Source organism: Pezoporus occidentalis, unplaced genomic scaffold (assembly GCF_034315485.1).
Source record: "Pezoporus occidentalis ecotype Australia unplaced genomic scaffold, CSIRO_AGI_Poc_V1 ctg2, whole genome shotgun sequence".
NCBI classification, from domain to species: domain Eukaryota; kingdom Metazoa; phylum Chordata; class Aves; order Psittaciformes; family Psittacidae; genus Pezoporus; species Pezoporus occidentalis.
This window is the reverse complement of record NW_026913855.1, coordinates 360,923-371,360: the sequence shown is the minus strand read 5'-3', so window position 1 is coordinate 371,360 and position 10,438 is coordinate 360,923. Positions and strand designations below refer to the sequence as shown.

Here is a 10,438-nt window from a genome sequence, read left to right as displayed (position 1 = left end):
AAAGAGATGAAGAAGTAGTAACATCTTCTGGCAGGTTTCACCCCACACCATCTCCCAAACTGACAAACTGGCTGGCTTCCCAGCTTTCGCCGGAAGGGAACCAAACCTCCCAACACCATTCCCTGGTCACTTGGGCAACCTGGGCGAAAGCCCCTCTCGCCAGAAGGCGCAGGCGGTTGGAACACCCGCTCCGCGCTTAAGCCCACCACCTGCCATTCCAAGGGCCGTACAGGCGGGACGGGAGCGCGAGGCGTGTGGGCTGTGTGCGCGGGCGTTGTGGAGGGGGGTGCTGTACAGCGGGCGTGAGGGGAGTGCGCGCGATGGAGTCATGAGGGTCGCATGATGGTTATTAGGGGGGTGTTGGGGGGAACGGGTGTGTGTGAGGGGGGGTTAGGGGACGCGCAGGGGCAGGTGTGTGTGAGGAGCGGCAGGAGCCGCGGGGGGACGCGGCCTCGCGCATCACCCTCTCCGCGCGCACGCCGCCACCCGTACTCATCGAGCACCGCCCGCCGGCACCTGCCACGCGCATGCGCAGCCCCTCGCGGCACCTGCCGGGCGAGCAGCCTCCAGGTGCTCGGGTCGCGGCGGTTAACGGCTGCGCTGCGGACCCCGCCCCCCGGCAGCGCGCCCCGCCCCAACCCCACCACGGCCCCGCCTCAGCCCCGCCCGGCCCAGCGGAGTCCGGCGGCCGCCAGCGAGCCATGGCGAGCGCGCAGCTCTCTGTTGCGGAGCCGGAGTCGGGAGGGGAGCGTGGTGGCAGCGGGCGGGAGCGGGCGGAGGCCGTCGAGGAGCGAGGTGCGGCAGCCCAGGATACGGAGCCGGCCGAGCTGTCAGGCGGGGCCGCGGCTCTGCTGGGGGACACGGGTCTGGCTGTGGGCTGCTGCATCGCGGCGGCGCTGAGCTGGGAGCGGCCCCTCCACAGCCTGGGCGGCTTCGTCTGCGCTAACCTGCTTTTCTGGTGAGCGATACCGGACGCGATGGGGAGCGGGGTCGGAAACCCTCCTCCCGGGAGAGGGACGCCCCAGCCCGACCTGCCTCCGCCGCCCCGCCCGCTGACGGGCGCCTCCCCACCTCTTCCCCCTCCTCCGCGCTGCGCTTGCCCTCCGGGAGGGTTATTTTCCCCCACGGCTTCTCCTGTCCCGGTCCTTTGAGGAGAGCTGACCCACTGTCCCTGCTCTTCCACGGGGAAGGTCTGGCGTTCCTCTTCACCTGCGCCATCTCTCTCCTGCGCCCGGCAGCCGCGCTGGGGCACGATGTAGCCCTTGGGTTGTGTACATCTGCGTTACCGGGTTCTTGTGTGCCTCCTTTCTGCTCGCCCCTTTTTCTCCCATTTCTTACAGTAGCAAGGAGCCCCAGAGGAAGGCTGACCTGGGCGGCTGCGTCACGCCCTACTGAGAAGTTGCTTTTCTTGTAGCTGAGATGAGCGATGGGCCTGCTTTTCTGTGCGGAGTTTTGAAACCTGAAATCAGGCCTTGAGCCGTAGTCAGTGCTGAGTTGCTGCCGTGGTCCATTACCTCAGAGTTTATTAAGGGTGTGCATGCTTTTCCACGTTGGTGGCCTAGTTAGTGGGGACAGTGGGAATGCTGCTGCAGTGCACCAGTTCTCTCTTTCGACTAAGCTTTTTCTAGTCAGATATAGTTTTATTGAATAAACCCCAGAAATTAGCCTAGGGAAGTGTTCACTGCACATGTAGCAACTCTTGTTTCTTTCTGTAAGGAAAAAAGGAATGTCTTTCTGTGTGAAACTTCTTCAGGACTTTCCCCTGATCTTACGTGTTGGTGATGCCTGTGATTTTTGTTTTCTGATATAAAATGTTGCTGTATGCCTGCTTGCAAAGAGGCGGATTAATTGCAAGCTCCAGTTAGTTCTCTGTAACTCTTAACAGTGTGATGTTTAAACATGAGATCCAGGTCATGGAAAGAGAACTTTCTGAAGGTTTGCATTGCACAAGAAAGTATCTCTATGCAAATATTTTCAGAATCATTTTATCCTCTTTAATCCCAGAAGCAGTGTGTGTGATGTCTAATTTAGGTTGACTTTCATTATCCACCTTGCTCTTAGGTATCCATCGTAAATCCTTTCATAGAGGAAGTTACATGGTTTTGCTCTCATTTTCTGTATGCTTTAGAGATCATCTGTTCTTTCAGCAGTTTGGAGGAGTCATAATGCTTTATGTTTCTTTGGCTCATGGCTCAGATAAAATTTTCAGGGATAGTGTGATGCAGAAATGTATTCTGTTAAACAAAGAGTATTAGCTGATTATATAGATATATATGTATAGCTGCTGGGAAAGCAGGAAGTTTGCAGTACTGGTGGCAGGGAGTTTTGACAGTTAAAGGCTAACCAGGACATATGTAGAAGTAGGTATGGTGGCCAGCTTTGTGACTGAAGAGCAACGGGAAGGATCTTGTTGGCAAACCTATGAAATCTGATACTTTGAAAATGAAACAGTTGTTTAAGTCTAGTTTCGTGTTTCCTGTTTGGTGCTGGCATCATAAGCATTTGCAGCACAGTGTGTTTGCTGCTGCTTCTTTCTCATTTGAGATCCAGCTGGTCAGCCTGGTTTGTGATGACTCAGTCGCTGCTGCTTCAGGACTGTGAAGTCTCTCAAACGTGGCTTTGTGCTGGCCAGAGCCTAGGCTGAAGAAACATTACCCAGTTACTGGTTCATGTCCGTCATCTTTCTTTGTTGTGTGTCTACAAGTATCCCTGTCCCCATGCAGAGGTAGAGTCGCTCCCCATGTGTAGGGCTTCTTATCTCTGTGTTTCTCAGTGTTGACGTCTGTACTGAACGAGGGGAGAAGTCTCTCCTTAGGTCAGCAGTAGTGCTGGTAGATGGGTGTGTGTGTGTGTGTGTGTGTGTAAAGTTTTAATTTTACAGTTTTCTAGATGTTGGAAAAATAGTGATAGTTCTTTCCTCCCATCTATTTAATTTTGGTGGGAGTGTGTTTTCCCTCACGGTTAGTTTAGTTCTTATATGTATGCGGTTCAAAACACTAAAAACACTTCATGTGTAAACTCTTGCAGTAGCAGCTGCTGAGGGTCAACTGTTTCTGTAGTGTCACAAAATCCTCTGGGCTTTGTGATTTTTGTTGTTGTTTGTTTGTGTTTTTTGGTTTTGTTTTGGTTTTGTTTGTTTTTTAATATTCAGTTGTAACCTCTTCTTAAAAATATTTAACCATGTTACTGTATATAAATGCATCTTCCACGTTTAGTACTGAAATAATATTCTTATAGGTACAAGAAATTTACTAATTTAATTTCATTGTTTCCTTCTGTTTTTTAATATTCCTAACAAATCATCATGGACTATTTAATAAGACTTAAAGCAACTAGTTCTTGATCAGGACCTTTTTAGGCTAGGCAGTACTGCACCATTTTTCACTTCCCTTTGATTCCTAACATAAAGGCTGCACTGAAGTTCAGACCCTGCAAAATCTGACACCATTTGCTTTACTTGACTATTTTTATTGAATGTATCAGATATTAATTATCATACAATTTAGATTTTATGTATACTGGCATATTCAGTGAACTAACATTCCATAAAATTTTATGGAAACAAGGCTGGCAATTAAAGGGGAAAAAAAAAATCTGTTACTGGAGAAACATTTTTCACTTACACTTCTGTTATTTATTCACCATGAGCAGTTTTAACCCCCTCCACTCCAAATGATCCCAAATGAAAATCTTTAAAATTACCAAGGGTTAAATATGTATCATTTAGCACCTAAGCATTTGAAGTGTGATATGGGTACTGTTGTTCTGCTGTAGGTAGTTTACAAACTGAAGTCAAAATACCACAGGAGAAAAAGATTCTCTTCCCCCCCCAACACCATTTTACATGTGTAATACTAAGAAAGTGAATAATTTCCCCAAGAGCAGAGAAACTCTGGACTAATCCTGGATTTTAAGCTAGTATTCCAGCCTAATTATTGCTTTGTGTTTGTGTATGGGGAAGAGGGAATAGTGGCAGCTTTTCATTTTGTTCTCCCAATCTGTCGTCTTGAATATTTCTATGAGGTCAAGAGGACAAGTTTATTTTTAGTAATTCCATGCTGTTATGTCTTTTGTAGTTCGCAGATATTTGTTTCAAATACATGTTTTATATTTGCAGGTAGATGTTTCAAACATAAAACATTAATGTGTCTTGCAAGGTCATCTGTAGATGCATCAGTTGCATCTATTCACCAGTTTCCAAATGACTGATTTCCATAGGGTTTCTTGGGAAGAGAGGGAGTGGAAAGGCTAAGATGTAATAGACCTTTTCTCTGTTTCTGTCTCCTTGTGGAACAAATTTATTGCATTACCCTGTTTGCTGTTCTCATTGCTAGCCCAAGTCCGAATTTTTCTTTGAAGTTTTTTACATGCTTTTTGATATACAAATTTCTGTGTTACTGCAGGTCTGTTGTTAGCAATGTGACAGTAGTGGATGAAAAGATTAACTGAACAGTTCTGGAATACTAGTCTCGTTCCTTGATTTAAACGGTATGCTTAGACAGTATGTATGCTCTCCAAATATACCATTAAAAATAGTGTCTTTTGTCACTATCTATGCTCAGATTTGGTTTTTTTGGTTGGTCTCAGACCTAATGAATGTTTTCATTGTATGAGAGAATAAATCAATCAAGAGCTTTTTAGTGACAGCTTGCAGAGTTTTGGCTGAGATTGGTTTACAGGAAAGAAAATTGACATTGTTTAAGAGCCAGATGGTGTTACATAAAAACCTGGACAGTTTACAGCATTTTCCAACCAGTAAGATGAAAACAGGATCAATCAGAAAATAAAACAAATGGGATAATTGAGGAACTGAGGCAAAGCGAGCATTACTGAACAATTTAGGACCAAATCCAGGTTGGCAACTCTGGAAAATAGAAATGCTGAACAGAGGAGAACAGACAAATAGCAGCCTGACTTGGGTTTATTCTGTTTTACTAATTTTCTGTCTAAAGCAGTTGTTTTAAGAGAGGAATGATAATTTCTTCATGTATTAATTCAAAATAATGAGACCTTTCAAATAATAAGTAGAATTTTGAGAACAATAGAAGTTTTAGGCAGATATGCTATGCTCTGTGCTAGATGTTACAGGACTAATGAGAGCATTAAAGCAAAGGAGATTTAGAGCAGCATGGTAGAGGTGGACTGTTTAACATCAAACTGCTGCCACTGTATGAGAAAATGGGATTAAGATTTCTTCTGTACTTTGCCAGAGCATAGGTTAATTGAGGTCATCTGGTTATGTTTCTGCAAGAATAAAGGAAGCCCCATTATTTGATGTTATGTGTTTAATTCAAAATAATTTTGACTTTCTTGGAAATACCATCCTATTTTCACCAATCTAACTGTAGCATTTGATGTCTTGGTATACTCAGAGGTTGTATAGTGTAGGTCATTTAAACTTCCTCCTCAGTTTTTCATTTTATATGCCCATCTGAATGCAATGAGTTGTAGCAAATCTGATCCACAAGCCACAAATGTTGAAACATAATTCTAACTGCTGCATTCCCCAAGAGATTTCCATGCAAACAACGTGAGATAATTTTGCAATGACATTTTATTATTGACTTGATTCTATTTCCCAGACCACCGATATACTTCCAAATTTCTGAGCATGTAAGCAAATTTCTCTTTGGTGATCAAATGCAAAGCATTTTAAAGCTCTAATAGTTTTGCTTGGACAATTGTACTATTTTAATTTTTATTTAGACTTATAAGTTTAAAATGTTGTTTCTTGGAGTTGGGTAGAGAGAATAAACAATTTGAATTTGTGTCCTATGTGGTACTAACTTTAGTTAGAATAGCCCAGCAGCCTTGGCCTTTTGCCCTGCAACCTTGCACACAGACCTCCAAGAGAACTACCGCTTCTGCAGTTGACTATCAAAGTAGTAGTAGTTTAAGTTTGTGGAAATCTGTTTAATGCAAGAGATTTATTTATTGCTCCAAAATATTTATTCCTAATAAGTTCTAGAAGGTTTTCTAAAGAATTGGCCAGGTTTGATTTGGTCTGTGCTTTCTGGCTGAATAAATATGATCCTAATCGTTTGAATAAAACCTGACAAATAAACTTCTTGAATAAAAGGTTGATGACTGAATTGTCTTTGTCTTAGCAAAGAAAGAATTAAAGACAGTACTGCAAGTTTTAGAATAATAATCATGCCTCTTCTGTTTTTTGTTGTTTTTTTTTTTTATTTTTATGTATTTAATGATAGAATTGTTAGTCTTCTGGGCACTATCCAATTCAAAACTCCTTGCTAGTCAGCATATAAGTCACATGTCAACTGCTTTCTGGTTCTTCATTCCATTCTGCTTGAAATATTTTATTAAAAATCTGAGATATCCTAAATTCTTGAATGGCGTTCTTACTTGGAAAAATCTTTAAGTGAAAAAGGTATTTTCTCCCTAGATTATGTCTGTACAGAAGCTTACACTTTTCTCCACTAAACTAAAAGTGACTTTAAACATTTTTCAATGTATGTATTTTAAGAAGCATTCTATTTCAGTATTCTGGTATCTTCAGCTAAACAGTTATATAGCTGTTTGAGTTCAAGCTGAGAGGCACCCAGAGTAGCAGTGTGCATATTATGAAGCTGGATTAACATAAAATTGGGAGTGAATGTTTCTGAAATTAAATTCTTTAACAAATTATGCTTTTTGTTGGGGCAAGGAGGTTCATTAGACAGAATTTATAAAGTCTTTATTCTAAAATTTGTGACATCCAATATGTAAATATATTTTGTTACATGTAATATGTTTTCCTCTCTGCGACAGGGAATCAGCTTACAACAGTTTTTTATATCGTTCAAATATGCAAATAGTTAAATACCATATCAATACAGTAAGTCTCTCAAATTCTATTATATAAATAGGTTCTATAAAAAAAGCCTGCCTAACTTGTTCTGTCTTGTGTATTTACACTTTTTGTGCAGGGATGGGAAAATGAGTTTTGCACTGTAATTCTTGAACGCATATGCTGATACCTTGGCTCAGACCAAGATGTACTGAAGGAACAACAGGAAAAATACTGAATTACTGAGTTTTGGGACTTCAGATGTGTCGAATACTTGAGCATTTGGATTTTAATACTTCTATATAACTGCATTTTGATACATACAGAAGCTTAATATGGAAAATCTTTTACATCTAAAACCAATTCATATAGTTGCTAATTCACATGTTTAATAGGTGTAAAAGGCACGTTTTGCAAATCTGCTTTGGGGTGTTTTTTCAGTTAGATTTAAGGTGCTATGTTACCTTTAAATAAAATACAGTAGAATTTAATATATATTACTGCTTCTTGATTCACAAGAAGGGAAACTAAATGGCTGAGCCAGTAATAAGAACACAAGCTTTTTGGTACTGCCTTGCAGCATATTTCAGCAGTGTTCTTGAGGAAGTGCATTTAGTGCTTAATTCAGAAGAAAATTAACCCTCCTCCCTTTCCCCAGACTTCTTGCTTGAGATGGGCATCAGAATTTGTTGCAACCAGTCTGGTGCTGATCACTCCTGCAGTAAGCATGGAAGAGCAGTCTACCTTCAACTCTAAGCAGGAAAGAGTGGCCACCAGGAAACAGTTGAGACAAAATCTTTTCCTTACATACATACCATCACTGTAGGTGTCTGTCTGAAATGTTGTCGGGCAGTTCTCTGTAAGAGCAGGAGTAGGCATATCTTTAAAATTAACAGATTAAAAAAAAAACAAACCACCTGTTAGCAGTTAAGCATTCTCAAAATGCAGTAGAAATATTTGTTCTGTACTGGTGAGAGCCATTTTCCATCCAGTTTATGTCATAGCCCATGCTTGCTTACGTGTGTCTTATGGAAGAAGACTGGTTCTACAGTAATCTATGTCTGGAAGGTGCTCATGGATTTTCACCTTACCACTTAAGAAGAGCACAAGTATATACTGACCTGTGCTATCTAGAACCCCACAAAAGTACTCTGAAGAGTTTTGGCTCTAATTTTAAGATGTAAGTAAGTGTTTGTTAAGCAGGAGCAAATAAAGGAGCTCTATAGCCAGATGAGTTTTAATGTGTTGCTCTTCTACTCTGTCGCTGTTCTACTATGTAGAGACTTGCTTTTGCCATGGGATTTCAGCTGCATTTCTTGCTCCATCTTTTCCTTCAATCTGACCTTCATGGCTATAGGAACCTTGTCAAAAGGTTATTCTTTTTTTATTATTATTAGCCAGGGCATGGTTCTTGAACATTTCACCAAAATACCCGTAGGGGGCAGGGGGGGGGTCAAGACTCTTGGTTGATATACAAGGATCACCTGCTACGAGCTCAGGAGTGTTGCATCCCGACCCGAAGGAAGCACAGCAGGAGGACCAGGAGACATCCTTGGGTGGATAAGGAGCTGCTGAGGAAAATTCAAATGAAAAAAGAGGCTTATAAAAAGTGGAAGCAAGGACAGGTGGCCTGGGAAGAGTACAGGGATGTTGTCCGGGAAGCTAGGGACCAGGTTAGGAAAGCTAAGGCCCACTTAGAATTAAACTTGGCTAGGGGTATTAAGGATAACAGGAAGGGATTCTACAGGTACATAGCAAATAAAAGACAGACTAGGGAGAACGTAGGTCCCCTCAGGAAGCTCTCGGGAGAACTGGCTATACAGGATTTGGAGAAGGCTGAGGTTCTGAATGACTTCTTTGCCTCCATCTTCACTGGCAAAGGCTATGACCAAACCACCCAAGTCTTGGAAGGCAGACGCAGGGACTGTGAGAATGAAGACCTTGCGCCCACTGTAGAAGAGGAACTGGTTCGAGACCATCTTAAAAATCTGAACCTGCACAAGTCCGTGGGTCCTGATGAAATCTATCCGCAGGTCCTGAGGGAGCTGACAAATGAAGTTGCGAAGCCGCTGGCCATCATATTTCAGAAATCATGGCAGTCAGGTGAAGTTCCCGATGACTGGAAAAAGGGAAATATAACCCCCATTTTCAAGAAGGGGAAAATGGATGACCCACGGAATTACAGACAGACTGCCTGTCTTCATATGGGAGGTGCTCCAGTCCCCTGATCATCCTCGTGACCCTCCTCTGGACTTGTTCCAACAGTTCCATGTCCTTTTTATGTTGAGGACACCAGAACTGCACACAATACTCCAGGTGAGGTCTCACAAGAGCAGAGTAAAGGGGCAGGATCACCTCCTTCGACCTGCTGGTCATGCTCCTTTTGATGCAGCCCAGGATATGGTTGGCTTTCTGGGCTGCAAGCGCACACTGCCTGCTCATGTTCATTTTCTCATCAACCGACACCCTCACGTCCTTCTCCGCAGGGCTTCTCTGAATCTCTTCTCTGCCCAACCTGTAGCTGTGCCTGGGATTGCTCCGACCCAGGTATAGGACCTTGCACTTGTTATGGTTAAACTTCATGAGGCTGGCATCAGCCCACCTCACAAGCGTGTCAAGGTCCCTCTGGATGGCATTCCTTCCCTCCAGCGTATCAACCAAACCACACAGCTTGGTGTCATCAGCAAACTTGCTGAGGGCACACTCAATCCCACTGTCCATGTCAGCGACAAAGATGTTGAACAAGACCGGTTCCAACACTGATCCCTGAGGGACGCCACTCGTTACTGGTCTCCAGCTGGACATTGAGCCATTGACCACAACTCTTTGCGTGTGGCCATCCAGCCAGTTCTTTATCCACCGAGTGGTCCACCTATCAAATTGATGTCTCTCCAATTTAGAGACAAGGATGTTGTGTGGGACAGTGTCAAACGCTTTACACAAGTCCAGGTAGATGACATCAACTGCTCTGCCCCTGTCCCTCAGTTTCATAGCCCCATCATAGAAGGCCACCAAATTGGTCAGGCAGGATTTCCCCTTAGTGAAGCCATGCTGGCTGTCACCAAGCACCTTGTTGTTTTTCATGTGCCTTAGCATGCCTTCCAGGAGAATCTGCTCCAAGATTTTGCCAGGCACAGAGGTGAGACTGACTGGTCTGTAATTTCCCAGGTCATCCATTTTCCCCTTCTTGAACATGGGGGTTATATTTCCCTTTTTCCAGTCATTAGGAGCTTCACCTGACTGTGATGACGGCCAGTGGCTTCGCAACTTCATTTGTCAGCTCCTTCAGGACCCACAGATGGATTTCATCAGGACCCACGGACTTGTGCAGGTTCAGATTTTTAAGATGGTCTCAAACCAGATCCTCTCCTGCAGTGGGCACAACGTCTTCATTCTCACAGTCCCTGCATCTGCCTTCCAAGACTTGGGTGGTTTGGTCAGAGCCTTTGCCAGTGAAGACCGAGGCAAAGAAGTCATTCATAACCTCAGCCTTCTCCAAATGCTGTGTAACCAGTTCTCCTGAGAGCTTCCTGAGGGGGCCTATGTTCTCCCTAGTCTGTTTTTTATTTGCTATGTACCTGTAGAATCCCTTCCTGTTATCCTTAATATCCCTAGCCAAGTTTAATTCTAAGTGGGCCTTAGCTTTCCTAA

The 10,438-nt window shown here is 43.6% G+C and overlaps 1 protein-coding gene across 1 annotated transcript in view; it reads left to right on the top strand.

The window, feature by feature from the left end:
• Positions 1-657: 657 nt before the first annotated feature.
• RETREG1 (reticulophagy regulator 1) overlaps positions 658-10,438 on the top strand; it is a 64,194-nt gene continuing 54,413 nt past the window's right edge. The window contains exon 1 of the mRNA XM_062617676.1: positions 658-958. Coding sequence (XP_062473660.1) covers positions 702-958 — 257 coding nt within the window. The 5' untranslated portion in view covers positions 658-701. The remainder of the gene's footprint in view (positions 959-10,438) is intronic.